At 31.6% G+C, this 22,191-nt stretch overlaps 1 protein-coding gene across 4 annotated transcripts in view; it reads right to left on the bottom strand.

The window, feature by feature from the left end:
* Positions 1-1,590: 1,590 nt before the first annotated feature.
* SCN8A (sodium voltage-gated channel alpha subunit 8) overlaps positions 1,591-22,191 on the bottom strand; it is an 87,113-nt gene continuing 66,512 nt past the window's right edge. For all 4 annotated transcript variants that reach the window (XM_088068760.1, XM_088068759.1, XM_088068761.1 and 1 more), the window contains 6 exons: positions 14,298-14,582; positions 10,667-10,720; positions 10,246-10,383; positions 8,082-8,186; positions 4,124-4,394; positions 1,591-2,794 (listed from right to left, as the gene is read on the bottom strand). In XM_088068760.1, coding sequence (XP_087924886.1) covers positions 1,650-2,794; positions 4,124-4,394; positions 8,082-8,186; positions 10,246-10,383; positions 10,667-10,720; positions 14,298-14,582 — 1,998 coding nt within the window. In that variant the 3' untranslated portion in view covers positions 1,591-1,649. The remainder of the gene's footprint in view (positions 2,795-4,123; positions 4,395-8,081; positions 8,187-10,245; positions 10,384-10,666; positions 10,721-14,297; positions 14,583-22,191) is intronic.

Here is a 22,191-nt window from a genome sequence, read left to right as displayed (position 1 = left end):
TTTTGGGGTATTTTGAGATGTTTTGGGGTATTTTGAGATGTTTTGGGGTATTTTGAGATGTTTTGGGGTATTTTGTGGTAGGTTTTGGGGGTATTTTGGGGTATTTTTGGGCTATTTTGGTGTGTTTGGGGAGCATTTTAGGGTGTTTTGGGGTATTTTTGGGTGTTTTGGGGTATTTTGGGGAGTATTTTGGTGTATTTTTGGGGTATTTTGGGGTATTTTGGGCTATTTTGGGGAGGATTCTGGGGTATTTTGGGGTATTTTTGGCTATTTTGGGGTATTTTGGGGAGGATTTTGGGCTATTTTGGGCTATTTTGGGCTATTTTGGGGAGGATTTTGGGGTATTTTGGGGTATTTTAGACTATTTTGGGGTATTTTGGGGAGGATTTTGGGCTATTTTGGGCTATTTTGGGGAGGATTTTGGGCTATTTTGGGCTATTTTTGGCTATTTTCAGTATTTTTCCCCCCTTTTACCGCCACATTCATGGAATATCCTGGAACTGGTGGCGGGCAGGAGCATCACTGAGCTTTCTCTCCAAATCCAGTGCAGGGTAAATCAGGGAGTGCCGGGGTTTTTATGGCTTGACACACCTGTGTGGACAGGTGAGCGCAGGTGTCTCCTGCTCGTGGTTCCTCATGCATGGTCCCTGCTCATGCCTTTTCATGCAGAAATCGCTTTCCAAACAGCGTTTGGAATTTTTTTTGGGGGGGGTGTGGGGTGGCTCCAGGCTCCCAAACCAAGCCCATGGAGAAAGCAGAATGTAAATAAATAATAATAATAATAATAATAATAATAATAAAATCTCAAATAAACGATGAGGATTCGGTGGGGTTAATGTTTGATTTCATTTCTTTCATTTTTCCTCTTTTTGTTTTTTTTTTTTTTTGTTCTACTTGTTTTAACTCTTTTTCAATTTTTTTTTTTCAATTTTTTCCAATTTTTTTTTTTTTTTGCTGCTTAACTAAATGCAAATCTAATTTTGCACGAACAAACCCATTAACGCCGCGACTTCTGGGTTTTCTCCCGAGAATAACCAACAAAATGGGAACAACAAAAAAAAAAAAAACCCCAAAAAAAACAAATCCATTTGGGGCTGCTTTGGAAAATACATGAATCCCAGCAGCAGGTTTTGTTTCTCTGCGTGTGTTTGTGTGTGATTTATTTTGCTTGTTTGTCCTAAGTTGCATTGACTGATGTGGAACATGCAGTATCCACCTGCCCAAACAATAGAAAATCCTTTTTTTTTTTTTTTGTGGGTTTTTTTTTCCTTTTTTTTTCTTATTTTTTTGTGTTTAAATGTTTGTTTACAGGGTCCTTTAAACAGGTGGTAGGTCACTGCTTTTAGATGCAACGCTGTCACACAGTAAGCAGACTATGTTTGGTATAAGATCTTCAGGTAAGTGTCTCCACAGCTCTTCTGTATTGATATATTTCAAGAAGTTTGTAAACAATTTTTTTTGTCGTTTTTTTTTTTCCGCTTGCAAATACTTTAATTCATACAATTCTACTAATTTTTTTTTTTTTTTTTAAATTCAATTTTTTTTAAAATTTTTTTTTTCTTTTTTAATCTATTTTTTTTTTTCCTCTCCTCCTCTCTCCCCGTGTGTGTGTGTGTGTGTGTGTGTGTATTTATGTGTTTTTTTGTGTCTCAACACTTGTGTTCCCTGTCTTTTTGTCTCTTTGCCTTTTCTCTCCTCCCCTCCTCCGCCCGCTGCTGTTTCTCCTTCTCGGGTTTGGTGACGCTGTCGTAGGAGGGCAGCGACGCCGTGGACGGGGTTCCTTCCTTTTTCTCCCTGTTTGCTCCCCCGTTTTCCAGTTTGGAGGCGGCAGGTCGCCGGCTGATGAAGCCTCGTCGCGCCAAACGAGCCCTGTAGGCTCTCTGGATCACCACGGCCGACACCTCCTCCTGCTTGCGCCGCAGCGTGGTGGTGATGGGCTCGTAAGACACTTTGGAAGGGTTGGAAGCCACGAACCTCTCCTCCATCTGCTGCCTCAGGATATCCAGCTCCCCGCTGTCCCCCAGCACGCGTTTGGTGAAGGCAAACAGGATGTCCAAGCAGTGGATCCTGTCCCCGCTCACCATCGGCAGGTCCATGGCGATGAGTTCGATGGTGTTGGGTTTGGGGACGCGCAGCGGGTGCTCCAGGGCGTCGGCGAAATCCGCCAGCTTGCTGTACTCGATGAACTGCGTGGCGTCGGGGTCGAACTTCTCCCAGATCTCGTAGAACGTCTCGAAGTCGTCCTCGCTCAGCGGGTCGGCGCTCTCCTCCGTGGCCACGCTGAAGTTCTCCAGGATGATGGCGATGTACATGTTGACCACGATGAGGAAGGAGATGATGATGTAACTGACGAAGAAGAAGATCCCCACCGAGGGGTTCCCGCAGTCCCCCTTGAAGCCGCTGCCCGGGTGCTCCTTGTCCAGGTCGCAGTCGGGCGGGCGGTTGAGGATGGGCAGCAGGAGCCCGTCCCAGCCCGCCGACGTGGTGATCTGGAACAAGCAGATCATGCTGTTGCCGAAGGTCTCGAAGTTGAACATGTCGTCGATGCCGGCCTCGTGCTTGACGTAGGCGAAGTTGGACATGCCGAAGATGGAGAAGATGAACATGACCAGGAAGAGCAGGAGGCCGATGTTGAACAAGGCGGGCAGGGACATCATTAAGGCAAAAAGCAGCGTGCGGATCCCCTTGGCTCCCTTGATCAAGCGCAGGATGCGGCCGATGCGAGCCAGGCGGATGACTCGGAACAGCGTGGGGGACACGAAGTACTTCTCGATGATCTCAGCCAGGAACATCCCTAAAGGACAGAGGAAACGAGGGTGACGGTGGGGAGGCACGGGCTGCTGCTCGCTCTGGGCACCGAGATGGGTGGGACACGTGGTGGGGTTTTGGGGGGGGGGGGTCTGGGAGCAGAGGTGGCACCTTCAGGCAGGTAAATCCTCCTCAAGTGGAGGAGCAGCTCCAACCTCTGCTCCCTGTGGCCAGGGACGGGCTGAGAGAACAGCTGGGGCAGGGCTGGGAGAGCAGGAAAAGGTTCTCCCAGAGCTCCAGGGGTGCCCAGGGCCAGGCTGGAGCTGGGGCAGGGTTAGGAGAGCAGGAAAAAGTTCTCCAGAACTTCAGGCTCTGGCCAGGGCCAGGCTGAGGGAGCAGCTGGAGCTGGGGCAGGGCTGGGAGAGCAGGAAAAGGTTCTCCAGAACTTCAGGGGTGCCCAGGGCCAGGCTGAGGGAACAGCTGGAGCTGTGGAAAAGTGTTCCTGGAGAGCAGGAAAAGGCTCTCCAGAACTTCAGGGGTGCCCAGGGCCAGGCTGAGGGAGCAGCTGGAGCTGGGGCAGGGTTGGGAGAGCAGGAAAAGGTTCTCCCAGAGCTCCAGGGGTGCTGGGACAGCGCTCCAGGGATGCCCATGGTGGGGTTGTTGGGGGGTCTGTGCAGGAGCAGCAGCTGCACTGGATGATCCCTGTGGGTCCCCTCCAGCTCAGGACACTCCAGGATTCTGTGATTCAAGGTCCCAACTCAAGGGAGAGGGAAGAGGTTCAGCCAGAGAAGGATTCATCCCTCCTGGACGCCGACGATGGAACCTCCTGGGGGTGTCTGCCGCCAGTGCCCGACCCTGCCACGGCAGCCAGGCCCCAGACTCAGCCCTGAAGGCGCTAAAAGTGAGCGAGATAAACCCGATTTCGAGCAGCAGGAAAAATCTGGGGCTGAGTTTTAGGCTGTGGGATGGTCTGAAGGCTGGTGGTTTGAGTGGTGCCTCACTCCCACTCCTTTGTGAGGTTTATTTTGCGGATCAGACGCTAAAAACCTCAAAACCTGCTGGAGGAAAAGTGGATTTAACACTCAAACAAACCCCAATCGAGATGGCAAATCCTGTGCTGTGGCAGGAGGCTTTTTCAGAGGTTACTGAGCGTCAAAACATCCTGACGAGGTGAGTGAAAGTTCAGCTTTAAAGACAGAGAAAGCAAATTTCCAAGTGTTTTACTCCACACAGCTGGAAAGGAAGGTGAGAACAGAGGGAAGAGACACCAGGGCAGACAAACTCCACCACGACCTCCTCCCAAGGCTCAAGGAGAACCTTCAAGAGATGAACATCCCTTCCAAAAAACCGACTTCCACCTCGGTGCCACACTCACCCACGATGGACAGAATCACAACCACGAAGTCGAAGATGTTCCAGCCGATGGTGAAGTAGTAGTGGCGCAGGGCGAACATCTTCAGCACGCACTCGCAGGTGAAGAAGATGACGAAGACGAAGTTGATCCAGTAGAGGATGTCCTCCATCTGCTTGCTCTGCGTGTCCGTCTCCACCATCATGGTCACCATGTTGAGGCAGATGAGCATCATGATGACGATGTCGAAGGCTTGCTGCGTGACGAAGTCGAAGACGGCGCCCTGGACGCGGTTCTGCGGCGGGGGAGAGACGAGGAGCGGGGTTCGGAGAGGAGATCGGGGAGGTGTGGCGTGCTCGGGGTTGGGGATGGCCCCGAAATGATCCCGCTCCACCTCCCCTGCTCTGTCCAACCTGCTGAGAACCTGCCCGGCATCCAGGGGTGGTGCCAGGAGATCTGGGCACCTCTGGCAGGGCTTCCCCGGCCTCCCCTGATTTATCACTGGAGTTCAGTGTTGGTGCAAAGAGGGGTGAGGACGTGGTTTTGTCGTTTTCGGACAAAGCTTTTGGGGAAAATCCTGTCCACCAGCCAGGCTGGTCAGGGGAAAGGCAGGAAAATGACATTATTTGTACCCCACCATGACACTACAGCCCTACTAGCAGTAGGGTTATATTTATATTTATATTTATATTTATATTTATATTTATATTTATATTTATATTTATATTTATATTTATATTTATACTTATATTTATTTGTATATTTATATTTATATTTACATGTATATTTATATTTATATTTATATTTATACTTATATTTATATTTACATGGATATTTATATTTATATTTATATTTATATTTATACTTATATTTATATTTACATGGATATTTATATTTATATTTATACTTTATATTTATACTTATATTTATACTTATAGTTATATTTATACTTATATTTATATTTATATTTATACTTATATGTATATTTTCATGTATATTTCTATTTCTATTTATATTTATACATATATTTATATTTATACTTATATGTATATTTACATGGATATTTCTATTTCTATTTCTATTTCTATTTCTATTTCTATTTCTATTTCTATTTCTATTTCCATTTCTATTTCTATTTCTATTTATATTTATACTTATATTTATATTCACATGGATATTTATATTTATATTTATATTTATATTTATATTTATACTTATATTTACATGTATATTTATATTTATACTTATACTTATATTCACATGTATATTTATATTTATATTTATATTTATATTTATACTTATATTCACATGTATATTTATATTTATATTTATATTTATATTTATACTTTACTTATATTCACATGTATATTTATATTTATATTTATACTTATATTTATATTTACATGCACATGTATATTTATAATTATATTTACATTTATATTTACATTTCCACTTATTTAAAATATAAAATATCATTTATATTTGTATATAAAGCATTTATTTTATTTATTTCTATTCATCCAAACAGCACCCAAAGGACTCACCCCAAACCCCTTTTTTTGGCTTTCTGAGGGATTCAAATCTTTCAAAAACCAGGGAAATGAGCTGAGTTCTCCAGCAGGGCTGGATAATTTCCCAAAATTCCTGAGAGCGCCAGGACCTTCCTGTTCCTCATCCCAGGCGAAATTCCAGGATTATTCCCATCAATTCAAGCAATTAAATTATTGACCCCAACCCCAGCAGGAGAAATTTCACCTTTGCAGGTGACACCTGAGCTGACAACACCAAATAATAACGGTGTTGGAATTATTGGAATAATTGTTGGAATTATTGGAATAATTATTGGAATAATTGTTGGAATTATTGGAATAATTGTTGGAATTATTGGAATAATCGTTGGAATTATTGGAATAATTGTTGGAATTATTGGAATAATCGTTGGAATTATTGGAATAATTGTTGGAATTATTGGAATAATCGTTGGAATTATTGGAATAATTGTTGGAATTATTGGAATAATCGTTGGAATTATTGGAATAATTATTGGAATAATTGTTGGAATTATTGGAATAATTATTGGAATTATTGGAATAATTATTGGAATAATTGTTGGAATTATTGGAATAATTATTGGAATTACTGGAATAATTGTTGGAATTATTGGAATAATTATTGGATTAATTGTTGGAATTATTGGAATAATTACTGGAATAATTGTTGGAATTATTGGAATAATTGTTGGAATTACTGGAATAATTGTTGGAATAACTGGAATAATTGTTGGAATAACTGGAATAATTATTGGAATTACTGGAATAATTGTTGGAATTACTGGAATAATTGTGGAATTATTGGAATAATTGTTGGAATTACTGGAGTAATTGTTGGAATAACTGGAATAATTGTTGGAATTACTGGAATAATTGTTGGAATTATTGGAGTAATTGTTGGAATTACTGGAATAATTGTTGGAATTATTGGAATAATTACTGGAATAACTGGAATAATTGTTGGAATTACTGGAATAATTGTTGGAATTACTGGAATAATTTTTGGAATTATTGGAATAACTATTGGAATTACTGGAATAATTATTGGAATTACTGGAATAATTGTTGGAATTACTGGAATAACTGTTGGAATTACTGGAATAATTGTTGGAATAACTGGAATAATTGTTGGAATTACTGGAATAATTATTGGAATTATTGGAATAATGGTGTTGGAATTATTGGAATAATTGTTGGAATTATTGGAATAATTGTTGGAATTACTGGAATAATTGTTGGAATTACTGGAATAATTATTGGAATTACTGGAATAATTGTTGGAATTATTGGAATAATGGTGTTGGAATTATTGGAATAATTGTTGGAATTACTGGAATAATTGTTGGAATTATTGGAATAATTATTGGAATTACTGGAATAATTGTTGGAATTACTGGAATAATTGTTGGAATTATTGGAATATGTTGGAATAACTGGAATAATTGTTGGAATTATTGGAATAATTATTGGAATTACTGGAATAATTGTTGGAATTACTGGAATAATTGTTGGAATTATTGGAATAATTGTTGGAATAACTGGAATAATTGTTGGAATTACTGGAATAATTATTGGAATTACTGGAATAATTGTTGGAATTATTGGAATAATGGTGTTGGAATTATTGGAATAATTGTTGGAATTATTGGAATAATTGTTGGAATAACTGGAATAATTGTTGGAATTATTGGAATAATTGTTGGAATTACTGGAATAATTATTGGAATTACTGGAATAATTGTTGGAATTACTGGAATAATTATTGGAATTATTGGAATAATTATTGGAATTACTGGAATAATTGTTGGAATTACTGGAATAATTATTGGAATTACTGGAATAATTGTTGGAATTACTGGAATAATTATTGGAATTATTGGAATAATGGTGTTGGAATTATTGGAATAATTGTTGGAATTATTGGAATAATTATTGGAATTACTGGAATAATTATTGGAATTATTGGAATAATTATTGGAATTACTGGAATAATTATTGGAATTACTGGAATAATTGTTGGAATTATTGGAATAATTATTGGAATTATTGGAATAATGGTGTTGGAATTATTGGAATAATTGTTGGAATTATTGGAATAATTATTGGAATTACTGGAATAATTATTGGAATTACTGGAATAATTGTTGGAATTACTGGAATAATTATTGGAATTACTGGAATAATTATTGGAATAACTGGAATAACTGTTGGAATAACTGGAATAATTGTTGGAATTATTGGAATAATTATTGGAATTACTGGAATAATTGTTGGAATAACTGGAATAATTGTTGGAATTACTGGAATAATTATTGGAATAACTGGAATAATTGTTGGAATAACTGGAATCATTTACCAGCCAGGAGAAAGGGAATGCTCCTGGAGACAAAAATTCCATTTAAAACTGCTCCACATCTCCTCCCTGCACTCACCAGAGGTCGGGGAATGGGTTTTTGAGGCTTCTTGGAGCCCAGTTTTTTCATGGCATTGTAGTATTTCTTTTGTTCTTCTGTCATGAAAATGTCTTGACCTCCAAAGTAAAGGAGAAAATAAAAAAATTTGGTTACAATCAGCTCATCAAGAAAGGAAAGGAGTAAAACCCAGCTGGGTGGTTGTTATTTCAGACAGAAATAATTCACATTAATCCCCCAGAGTGCACTGATCTCCCTTTAAAAATGACACTAATTTTAAAATTTTAAAGTTTAAAATTTTAATTTTTTTTCTTTTCAAATTTTAAAATTAAAATTTAATTTTTTTTTCTTTTGAAATTTAGATTTTGATTTTTTTTCTTTTCAAATTTTCAAATTTAAAATTTTAATTTTTTTTTCTTTTCAAATTTAAAATTTTAATTTTTTTTTTCTTTTCAAATTTTCAAATTTAAAATTTAATTTTTTTTCCTTTTAGAATTTTAAAGGAAATTAAATTTATAATAATAATAATAATAAAATTTAAAGGAAAAGGTGTAAAAAAAACCCCAAAATGCCCCAAAATGAAACCCAGGGGAAATATTTAATTTACCTTGAGCTGCATTTTGGGGTTTATTTTTAGGAAAGACATTAAAAAAACCCCAAAATGCCCCAAAATGAAACCCAGGGGAAATGTTTGAGCTACATTTTGGTTTTTTTTTTTAGGAAAGGTGTAAAAAACACCCCAAAATGCCCCAAAATGAAACCCAGGGGAAATATTTAATTTACCTTAGGCTGCATTTTGGGGTTTATTTTTAGGAAAGACATTAAAAAAACCCCAAAATGCCCCAAAATGAAACCCAGAAAAAATATTTAATTTACCTTGAGCTGCATTTTGGGGTTTATTTTTAGGCAAGACATTAAAAAAAAACCCAAAATGCCCCAAAATGAAACCCAGGGGAAATATTTAATTTACCTTGAGCTGCATTTTGGGGTTTATTTTTAGGAAAGACATTAAAAAAACCCCAAAATGCCCCAAAATGAAACCCAGGGGAAATGTTTGAGCTACATTTTGGGGTTTATTTTTAGGAAAGGTGTAAAAAAAACCCCAAAGTGCCCCAAAATGAAACCCAGGGGAAATGTTTGAGCTACATTTTGGGGTTTATTTTTAGGAAAGGTGTAAAAAAAACCCCAAAATGCCCCAAAATGAAACCCAGGGGAAATATTTAATTTACCTTGAGCTGCATTTTGGGTTTCTTTTTAGGTGGGATGCAAAAATAACCCCAAAACGCCCCAAAATGAAGCCCTGGAGAAATATTTAATTTACCTTGAGCTGCATTTTGGGGTTTATTTTTAGGAAAGACATTAAAAACACCCCAAAATGCCCCAAAATGAAACCCAGGGGAAATGTTTGAGCTGCATTTTGGTTTATTTTTAGGAAAGACATTAAAAAAACCCCAAAATGCCCCAAAATGAAACCCAGGGGAAATATTTAATTTACCTTGAGCTGCATTTTGGGGTTTATTTTTAGGAAAGACATTAAAAAAACCCCAAAATGCCCCAAAATGAAGCCCAGGGGAAATGTTTGAGCTACATTTTGGGGTTTATTTTTAGGAAAGGTGTAAAAAAAACCCCAAAATGCCCCAAAATGAAACCCAGGGGAAATATTTAATTTACCTTGAGCTGCATTTTGGGGTTTATTTTTAGGCAAGACATTAAAAAAACCCCAAAATGCCCCAAAATGAAACCCAGGGGAAATGTTTGAGCTACATTTTGGGGTTTATTTTTAGGAAAGGTGTAAAAAAAACCCCAAAATGCCCCAAAATGAAACCCAGGGGAAATATTTAATTTACCTTGAGCTACATTTTGGGTTTCTTTTTAGGTGGGATGCAAAAAAAACCCCAAAATGCCCCAAAATGAAGCCCAGGGGAAATATTTAATTTACCTTGAGCTGCATTTTGGGGTTTATTTTTAGGAAAGACATTAAAAAAACCCCAAAATGCCCCAAAATGAAACCCAGAGGAAATATTTAATCCACCTTAAATTACATTTTGTGCTCCCTGTCGTGCTCAGCCACTCCTGGGAGGCTCCAAAAAGCCAAAAAAAAATCATTTTTATGCCCCAAAATGATTTTTATTTTGCAGCTAAACCCACCAGCCTGGGCTGGAAGCAGCAAACAAAAATCACTTATCTTTTTCTTTTGTTGATTGAAGTTGTCGATGATGACGCCGATGAACAAGTTGAGGGTGAAAAAGGAACCGAAGATGATGAAGATGACGAAGTAAATGTACATGTAAATGTTGTCCTCGTACTTGGGTTGTTCTTCTTGCTGAAACGGAGATAAAAAGAGCAGAAAAAAATGACATTTTGGAGACAAAATAAAAAAAAAATCCAGGCAAAATGAGATTGGCGGTGTTTCTAAATTCGAAGATGTTGGGCCAAAAAAGATCCAAAAAATCGGAATATTTTTACTTTTATTTGTAAGTAATATTTGTGAATGTTACAGATTCCAAAAAAAAAAACCACAACCTGTTCTGCAAGTTTTAATCTTGATTTTAGCAAAGGAAAATGGAAATAAAGGGAGGGGAGTTTTTGGGGGGGTTTTTTTGTACCTTTCTGGAATCAACGGCTGCGTACATGATGTCCATCCAGCCCTTGAAGGTAGCCTGGCAAAGAAAAGAAAGAATTCACCCAAAATACGAAAATGAACCTGAATTGTGACTCCCTGCCACTCCTGATGGGCCTGTGTAATAAACTTTACTGTTATTTAAATATTTCTCTTTTCATTTCATCTTTTTTCAGTTAATAAATCTATTTTTTTTAGTTAATAAGTGTATTTTTTTATTTAATAAATCTATTTTTTTTAGTTAATAAGTGTATTTTTTTATTTAATAAATCTATTTTTTTTAGTTAATAAGTGTATTTTTTTATTTAATAAATCTATTTTTTTTAGTTAATAAGTGTATTTTTTTATTTAATAAATCTATTTTTTTTAGTTAATAAGTGTATTTTTTTATTTAATAAATCTATTTTTTTTAGTTAATAAGTGTATTTTTTTATTTAATAAATCTATTTTTTTTAGTTAATAAATGTATTTTTTTATTTAATAAATCTATTTTTTTTCCAGTTAATAAATCTATTTTTTTTAGTTAATAAGTGTATTTTTTTATTTAATAAATCTATTTTTTTTAGTTAATAAATGTATTTTTTTATTTAATAAATCTATTTTTTTTAGTTAATAAGTGTATTTTTTTATTTAATAAATCTATTTTTTTTAGTTAATAAGTGTATTTTTTTATTTAATAAATCTATTTTTTTTAGTTAATAAATGTATTTTTTTATTTAATAAATCTATTTTTTTTCCAGTTAATAAATCTATTTTTTTTAGTTAATAAGTGTATTTTTTTATTTAATAAATCTATTTTTTTTAGTTAATAAATGTATTTTTTTATTTAATAAATCTATTTTTTTTCCAGTTAATAAATCTATTTTTTTTATTTAATAAATATTTTTTTTCATTTAATAAAACTTTTTTTTTCAGTTAATAAATATCTTTTTTTTTTAGTTAATAAACTTATTTTTTCATTTAATAAACTTATTTTTTTTTCAGTTAATAAATCTATTTTTTTTAGTTAATAAATGTATTTTTTTATTTAATAAATCTATTTTTTTTCCAGTTAATAAATCTATTTTTTTTATTTAATAAATATTTTTTTTCATTTAATAAAACTTTTTTTTTCAGTTAGTAAATATCTTTTTTTTTAGTTAATAAACTTATTTTTTTCATTTAATAAACTTATTTTTTTTTCAGTTAATAAATCTATTTTTTTTAGTTAATAAATGTATTTTTTTATTTAATAAATCTATTTTTTTTCCAGTTAATAAATCTATTTTTTTTATTTAATAAATATTTTTTTTCATTTAATAAAACTTTTTTTTTCAGTTAATAAATATCTTTTTTTTTAGTTAATAAACTTATTTTTTCATTTAATAAACTTATTTTTTTTTCAGTTAATAAATCTATTTTTTTTAGTTAATAAATGTATTTTTTTATTTAATAAATCTATTTTTTTTCCAGTTAATAAATCTATTTTTTTTATTTAATAAATATTTTTTTTCATTTAATAAAACTTTTTTTTTCAGTTAATAAATATCTTTTTTTTTTAGTTAATAAACTTATTTTTTCATTTAATAAACTTATTTTTTTCAGTTAATAAATCTATTTTTTTTCAGTTAATAAATCTCTTCTTTTCAGTTAATAAATCTCTTTTTCAGTTAATAAATCTCTTCTTTTCAGTTAATAAATCTCTTTTTCAGTTAATAAATCTCTTTTTCAGTTAATAAATCTATTTTTTTCATTTAATAAATCTATTTTTTTAGTTAATAAATCTCTTTTTTTAGTTAATAAATCTCTTTTTTCAGTTAATAAATCTCTTTTTCAGTTAATAAATCTCTTTTTTTCAGTTAATAAATCTCTTTTTTTAGTTAATAAATCTCTTTTTCAGTTAATAAATCTCTTTTTCAGTTAATAAATCTCTTTTTCAGTTAATAAATCTATTTTTTTCATTTAATAAATCTATTTTTTTAGTTAATAAATCTCTTTTTTTAGTTAATAAATCTCTTTTTTTAGTTAATAAATCTCTTTTTTCAGTTAATAAATCTCTTTTTCAGTTAATAAATCTCTTTTTTTCAGTTAATAAATCTCCTTTTCAGTTAATAAATCTCTTTTCTTAGTTAATAAATCTCTTTTTTCAGTTAATAAATCTCTTTTTCAGTTAATAAATCTCTTTTTTTCAGTTAATAAATCTCTTTTTTTAGTTAATAAATCTCTTTTTCAGTTAATAAATCTCTTTTTCAGTTAATAAATCTATTTTTTTAGTTAATAAATCTCTTTTTCAGTTAATAAATCTCTTTTTCAGTTAATAAATCTCTTTTTTTAGTTAATAAATCTCTTTTTCAGTTAATAAATCTCTTTTTTTAGTTAATAAATCTCTTTTTTTAGTTAATAAATCTCTTTTTTCAGTTAATAAATCTATTTTTATATAATTATAATTGTTTAACGAACATGAGGAACAGCGTTAGGGGGTTGAGGGGGGATCAGGAGAAATGTAATTTACATAAAAATTTACATAAAAATGTAAATATAAATATATAAAATAAAAATAAATATATAAATATATAAAATACAAATATAAATATATAAAAATATAAATATATAAAATTAAAAATAAATATATAAAATATAAATATATAAAAATAAAAATAATAAATAAATTAAAAATAAATATAAATATATAAAATATAAATATAAATATAGATAATAAAAACAAATATAGATATATATATAAATATAAATATAAATATATAAAATACAATAAAAATAAATATAAATACATAAAAAATAGAAATAAAAATAAATATAAATATATAATAAATAAAAATAAAAAAAATATAAAAAAATAAATATATAAAAAATAAAAATAAAAATAAAAATAAAAATAAAAATAAAGATAAAAATAAAGATAAAAATAAAAATAAAATTAAATATTAAAATATATAAAAAATAAAAAAAAAAATAAAAATAGAAATAAAAATAAATATAAATATATAAAAATAAAAATAAAAATAAATATATAAAAAATAAAAATAGAAATAAAAATAAATATAAATATATAAAAATAAAAATAAAAATAAATATAAATATATAAAAAATAAAAATAAAAATAAAAATAGAAATAAAAATAAATATAAATATATAAAAATAAAAATAAAAATAAATATATAAAAAATAAAAATAGAAATAAAAATAAATATAAATATATAAAAATAAAAATAAATATAAATATATAAAAAATAAAAATAAAAATAAAAATAGAAATAAAAATAAATATAAATATATAAAAATAAAAATAAAAATAAATATATAAAAAATAAAAATAAAAATAAAAATAGAAATAAAAATAAATATAAATATATAAAAATAAAAATAAAAATAAATATATAAAAAATAAAAATAAAAATAAAAATAGAAATAAAAATAAATATAAATATATAAAAATAAAAATAAAAATAAATATAAATGTATAAAAAATAAAAATAAAAATAAAAATAAAAATAAAAATACAAATAACAATAAAAATAAAGATAAAAATAAAGCACCTTCCTATAATCATCCATGACTGAGTCCCTGAACACTAACAGCGTTATTTCAGGGAGCAGAACTCCGCAGCAAATCCAACTCACCACTTGCAGCAGAGCCAGATATCCTGCCCCAACGTTGTCAAAGTTAATTTTCACGTTCTTCCAGCGGATCTCCGTGGAGTTGGGAGGCATCAGAGCTTCGCAGTCTGTCTTGTTGTTAACAACATCTATCTCAAAGCGATGCTCAGCTGTTTCATTAAAGCAGTAATGATATTTCCCGGCAAACAGGTTAACCCCCATAATGCTGAAAATCAGCCAGAAGATAAGGCAGACCAACAAGACATTCATAATGGAAGGGATAGCGCCAACCAAGGCGTTGACAACCACCTGTGTTGGAAGGGGTGGGAAAAAGTTTCAGTATAAAACACGAGGCAGGAGACAGCGAGCATCAGTACAGCTGTTTTTGGGGGGAACAGCTGGATGGGGCCACCGGCACCTCGGACTTTGCTCCATGTAGAAGTTGGAAGTGATTCCAACTTCAAATTGTATTTCAGAGCTCTGTTTTCCAAATAAAAACAGGCCACGTTGTTGGGATTTATTTTGTTTTATTCATTTTATTTATTTTGTTTATTTATTTTGTTCTTCACTAATTCTTTGCTCTGATTTGAATTGCCCAGAGGACCAGGGGGGCTCAGACTCTCACGGATGACCTGAGGACACCTCGGACTTTGCTCCATGTAGAAGTTGGAAGTGATTCCAACTTCAAATTCTGTTTCAGAGCTCTGTTTTCCAAATAAAAACAGGCCACATTGTTGGGATTGATTTTGTTTTATTTATTTTGTTTATTTATTTTGTTCTTCACTAATTCTTTGATCTGATTTGAATTCCCCAGAGGACCAGGGGGGCTCAGACTCTCACGGATGATCCGAGGACACCTCGGATTTTGCTCCATGTAGAAGTTGGAAGTGACTCCAACTTCAAATTGTATTTCAGAGCTCTGTTTTCCAAATAAAAACAGGCCACGTTGTTGGGATTTATTTTGTTTTATTCATTTTATTTATTTTGTTTATTTATTTTGTTCTTCACTAATTCTTTGATCTAATTTGAATTCCCCAGAGGACCAGGGGGGCTCAGACTCTCACAGATGATCCGAGGACACCTCGGATTTTGCTCCATGTAGAAGCTGGAAGTGACTCCAAATTCTATTTCAGAGCTCTGTTTTCCAAATAAAAACAGGCCACGTTGTTGGGATTTATTTTGTTTTATTTATTTTGTTTATTTATTTTGCTCTTCACTAATTCTTTGATCTAATTTGAATTCCCCAGAGGACCAGGGGGGCTCAGACTCTCACGGATGACCTGAGGACACCTCGGACTTTGCTCCATGTAGAAGTTGGAAGTGACTCCAAATTCTATTTCAGAGCTCTGTTTTCCAAATAAAAACAGGCCACGTTGTTGGAATTTATTGTTTTATTTATTTTGTTTATTTATTTTGTTCTTCAGTAATTCTTTGATCTGATTTGAATTGCCCAGAGGACCAGGGGGGCTCAGACTCTCACGGATGATCTGAGGACACCTCGGATTTTGCTCCATGTAGAAGTTGGAAGTGATTCCAACTTCAAATTCTATTTCAGAGCTCTGTTTTCCAAATAAAAACAGGCCACGTTGTTGGGATTGATTTTGTTTTATTTATTTTGTTTATTTATTTTGCTCTTCACTAATTCTTTGATCTAATTTGAATTCCCCAGAGGACCAGGGGGGCTCAGACTCTCACGGATGATCCGAGGACACCTCGGATTTTGCTCCATGTAGAAGTTGGAAGTGACTCCAAATTCTATTTCAGAGCTCTGTTTTCCAAATAAAAACAGGCCACGTTGTTGGAATTTATTGTTTTATTTATTTTGTTTATTTATTTTGCTCTTCAGTAATTCTTTGCTCTGATTTGAATTGCCCAGACTCTCACGGATGAGAGGATGGAATTTTCCCAAAAGCTTTTGCTGGTGGATTCAGGATTTTATGGGCCGGTAGCTCCCTCCAGCCATTCCCCACATTCAAACAAAGCTGTTTTCACTCGGGGCGCGGTCCTGCTCCCACCTGGGCCAGCAGAAATGGGGTCAGGACCCAGCCCAGCATCACTGCGGTCACACCGAGTCACAACCCCCACACCACAGCGGGGACACAGCAAGGCCGCTCGCCCTGTCCCAGGCAGGGCTCGGCATGCGCCCGGCAGGCTCCCGAGGCCACAAAAGCCACGTTCCTCCCTCCGAACTGCACCAAGAGGGTCGGGGATGGCTTTTGTCACAGCTCACCTCTCCCTAATCCCGGATTTTCCTAATTCCTTCTTCGCATTCTTAATTTTTCTGATTCCTTTTCTCTAATTCCAAATTTTTCTAATTCCAAATTTTTCTAATTCCTTTCTCTAATTCCAATTTTTCCTAATTCCTTTCTCTAATCCCTAATTTTTCTAATTCCTTTCTCTAATTCCAAATTTTTCTAATTCCTTTTCCTAATTCCAAATTTCTCTAATTCCTTTCCCTAATTCCAATTTTTTCCAATTCCTTTTCTAATTCCAAATTTTTCTAATTCCTTTCTCTAATTCCAAATTTTTCTAATTCCAAATATTTCTAATTCCTTTTCCCAATTCTTAATTTTCCTAATTCCTTTCTCTAATTCCTAATTTTTCTAATTCCTTTCCCTAATTCCAAATTTTTCTAATTCCTTTCTCTAATTCCTAATTTTTCTAATTACTTTCCCTAATTACTAAATTTTTCTAATTCCTTTTCCTAATTCCAAATTTTCCTAATTCCTTTTTTCTAATTCCAAATTTTTCTAATTCCTTTCTCTAATTCAAAATTTTTCTAATTCCAAATTTTTCTAATTCCTTTTCTCTAATTCCTAATTTTTCTAATTCCTTTCTCTAATTCCAAATTTTCCTAATTCCTTTTCCTAATTCCTAATTTTTCTAATTCCTTTCTCTAATTCCAAATTTTTCTAATTCCGAATATTTCTAATTCCTTTCCCTAATTCCAAATTTTTCTAATTCCAAATATTTCTAATTCCTTTCCCTAATTCCAAATTTTTCTAATTCCTTTTTCTAATTCCTTTTCCTAATTCCAAATTTTTGAATTTGGGAGCATCGCTGGCCAACACAAATGTGAGCTTTGAATCGAGGCAGCTCAGCGGGGAATTCACCCTTTGATGGAGATCTCCTAATTAAGATCCCTGATTCAGATTAATAAATGAACACAATATTATAAATTAAATATATAAAATATATTAATATTAATATATATATAAATATATAAATCAAAACCATAAACCAAGCCCCAGGGGTGGGACAGGTATATATAAATATAAATAAAAATACACTGATTTATTCCAGCTACTGCACTTTGGGGGTCACTGATATATAAATATATAGAAATAAAAATACAGGGGGTCACTGATATATAAATATATATAAATAAAAATACACTGATTTATTCCAGCTACCCCATTTTGGGGGTCACTGATATATAAATATATATAAATATAAATATACTGATTTATTCCAGCTACTGCACTTTGGGGGTCACTGATATATAAATAAATATAAATAAAAATACAGGGGGTCACTGATATATAAATATATATAAATAAAAATACAGGGGGTCACTGATATATAAATATATATAAATATAAATAAAAATACACTGATTTATTCCAGCTACTGCACTTTGGGGGGGTCACTGATATATAAATATATATAAATATAAATAAAAATACACTGATTTATTCCAGCTACTGCACTTTGGGGGGTCACTGATATATAAATATATATAAATATAAATACACTGATTTATTCCAGCTACTGCACTTTGGGGTCACTGATATATAAATATAAATAAATAAAAATACAGGGGGTCACTGATATATAAATATATATAAATAAAAATACACTGATTTATTCCAGCTACTGCACTTTGGGGTCACTGATATATAAATAGATATAAATAAAAATACAGGGGGTCACTGATATATAAATATATATAAATATAAATACACTGATTTATTCCAGCTACCGCACTTTGGGGGTCACTGATATATAAATATATATAAATAAAAATACAGGGGGTCACTGATATATAAATATATATAAATATAAATAAAAATACACTGATTTATTCCAGCTACTGCACTTTGGGGGTCACTGATATATAAATATATATAAATATAAATACACTGATTTATTCCAGCTACTGCACTTTGGGGGTCACTGATATATAAATATATATAAATATAAATATAAATACACTGATTTATTCCAGCTACTGCACTTTGGGGGGTCACTGATATATAAATATATATAAATATAAATAAAAATACACTGATTTATTCCAGCTACTGCACTTTGGGGGTCACTGATATATAAATATATATAAATATAAATAAAAATACACTGATTTATTCCAGCTACCACATTTCGGGGGTCACTGATATATAAATAAATATAAATAAAAATACAGGGGGTCACTGATATATAAATATATATAAATAAAAATAAAAATACACTGATTTATTCCAGCTACTGCACTTTGGGGGGTCACTGATATATAAATAAATATAAATAAAAATACACTGATTTATTCCAGCTACCACATTTCGGGGGTCACTGATATATAAATATATATAAATAAAAATACAGGGGGTCACTGATATATAAATATATATAAATAAAAATACAGGGGGTCACTGATATATAAATATATATAAATAAATATAAATAAAAATACACTGATTTATTCCAGCTACTGCACTTTGGGGGGTCACTGATATATAAATATAAATAAATAAAAATACAGGGGGTCACTGATATATAAATATATATAAATAAAAATAAAAATACACTGATTTATTCCAGCTACCCCACTTTGGGGTCACTGATATATAAATATATATAAATAAAAATACACTGATTTATTCCAGCTACTGCACTTTGGGGGTCACTGATATATAAATAAATATAAATACAAATACACTGATTTATTCCACCTACTGCACTTTGGGGGGTCACTTATATATATATATATAAATAAAAATACACTGATTTATTCCAGCTACCACATTTTGGGGGTCACTGATATATAAATATATATAAATATAAATATAAATACACTGATTTATTCCAGCTACCCCACTTTGGGGTCACTGATATATAAATATATATAAATAAAAATACACTGATTTATTCCAGCTACCGCACTTTGGGGGGTCACTGATATATAAATATATATAAATAAAAATACACTGATTTATTCCAGCTACTGCACTTTGGGGGTCACTGATATATAAATAAATATAAATAAAAATACAGGGGGTCACTGATATATAAATATATATAAATAAAAATACACTGATTTATTCCAGCTACCCCACTTTGGGGGGTCACTGATATATATATATATATAAATATAAATAAAAATATACTGATTTATTCCAGCTACCCCACTTTGGGGTCACTGATATATAAATATATATAAATAAAAATACAGGGGGTCACTGATATATAAATATATATAAATATAAATACAAATACACTGATTTATTCCAGCTACCCCACTTTGGGGGTCACTGATATATAAATATAAATAAATACAAATACACTGATTTATTCCAGCTACTGCACTTTGGGGGGTCACTGATATATAAATATATGGAAATAAAAATACACTGATTTATTCCAGCTACCCCACTTTGGGGTCACTGATATATAAATATATAGAAATAAAAATACACTGATTTATTCCAGCTACCGCACTTTGGGGGGTCACTGATATATAAATATATAGAAATAAAAATACAGGGGGTCACTGATATATAAATATATATAAATAAAAATACACTGATTTATTCCAGCTACTGCACTTTGGGGGTCACTGATATATAAATATATATAAATATAAATACACTGATTTATTCCAGCTACCCCACTTTGGGGGTCACTGATATATAAATATATATAAATATAAATATAAATACACTGATTTATTCCACCTACTGCACTTTGGGGGGTCACTGATATATAAATATATATAAATATAAATAAAAATACACTGATTTATTCCAGCTACTGCACTTTGGGGTCACTGATATATAAATATATATAAATATAAATACACTGATTTATTCCAGCTACCCCACTTTGGGGGTCACTGATATATAAATATATATAAATAAAAATACAGGGGGTCACTGATATATAAATATATAGAAATAAAAATACACTGATTTATTCCAGCTACCACATTTCGGGGGTCACTGATATATAAATAAATATAAATAAAAATACAGGGGGTCACTGATATATAAATAAATATAAATAAAAATACAGGGGGTCACTGATATATAAATATATATAAATAAAAATACAGGGGGTCACTGATATATAAATATATATAAATAAAAATACAGGGGGTCACTGATATATAAATATATATAAATAAATATAAATAAAAATACACTGATTTATTCCAGCTACCACATTTCGGGGGTCACTGATATATAAATAAATATAAATAAAAATACAGGGGGTCACTGATATATAAATATATAGAAATAAAAATACAGGGGGTCACTGATATATAAATAAATATAAATAAAAATACAGGGGGTCACTGATATATAAATATATATAAATAAATATAAATAAAAATACACTGATTTATTCCAGCTACCCCATGAAACCAAAAAAAAAGGGCTGAGACCCTGCCACACCCATCAGGGTCACTTGTGGTCCCTGGAAGCCACAGAACTTTCCAGAAGGAGCCGAAGGAGGAACATGGCTTTTGTGTGCATGCACATCTCACAGCATCGAAGTCCCTGAGCGAGCTGAGCGCAGAGCAAGCTCCTGGAAATGCAGATTGCTGTGGAGGAGAGAAAAGCACAGAACTCCCGATTCTCCTTCACTGCAGATCTCTGCTCCCTGGAATTCACGGGAATTGCTCTGCTTGGATGGGGGAACTGCTGGTTGGCTCCAAAAATCAGGAATTGCTGAAAATCCCTCACTTTAAATGTGAGAATTCCCTGATTGCACACCAGGAATCTTCTCCCCAGCAGGGCTTAAAAACAGCTTTTATTTTCTCTGGTTTATTATTTATTATTATATAGAAATAAAAGCTTTTATTTTCTCTGGTTTATTATTTATTATTATATAGAAATAAAAGCTTTTATTTTCTCTGGTTTATTATTTAGTATTTATTATTATATAGAAATAAAAGCTTTTGTTTTCTCTGGTTTATTATTTAGTATTTATTATTATATAGAAATAAAAGCTTTTATTTTCTCTGGTTTATTATTTATTATTTATTTCTCTATAGAAATAAAAGCTTTTATTTTCTCTGGTTTATTATTTATTTTTCTATAGAAATAAAAGCTTTTATTTTCTCCAGGTTTATTATTTATTATTATATAGAAATAAAAGCTTTTATTTTCTCTGGTTTATTATTTATTATTATATAGAAATAAAAGCTTTTATTTTCTCCAGGTTTATTATTTATTATTTATTATTATATAGAAATAAAAGCTTTTATTTTCTCTGGTTTATTATTTATTATTTATTATTATATAGAAATAAAAGCTTTTATTTTCTCTGGTTTATTATTTAGTATTTATTATTATATAGAAATAAAAGCTTTTATTTTCTCTGGTTTATTATTTAGTATTTATTATTATATAGAAATAAAAGCTTTTACTTTCTCCAGGTTTATTATTTATTATTATATAGAAATAAAAGCTTTTATTTTCTCTGGTTTATTATTTATTATTATATAGAAATAAAAGCTTTTATTTTCTCTGGTTTATTATTTATTATTTATTATTATATAGAAATAAAAGCTTTTATTTTCTCTGGTTTATTATTTATTATTTATTATTATATAGAAATAAAAGCTTTTATTTTCTCTGGTTTATTATTTATTATTTATTATTATATAGAAATAAAAGCTTTTATTTTCTCAGGT

Source organism: Pseudopodoces humilis, chromosome 32, assembly GCF_049639895.1.
Source record: "Pseudopodoces humilis isolate 2021_Gansu_Grassland_sample_001 chromosome 32, ASM4963989v1, whole genome shotgun sequence".
NCBI lineage: Eukaryota > Metazoa > Chordata > Aves > Passeriformes > Paridae > Pseudopodoces > Pseudopodoces humilis.
This window is presented reverse-complemented; position numbering and strand designations above follow the sequence as displayed.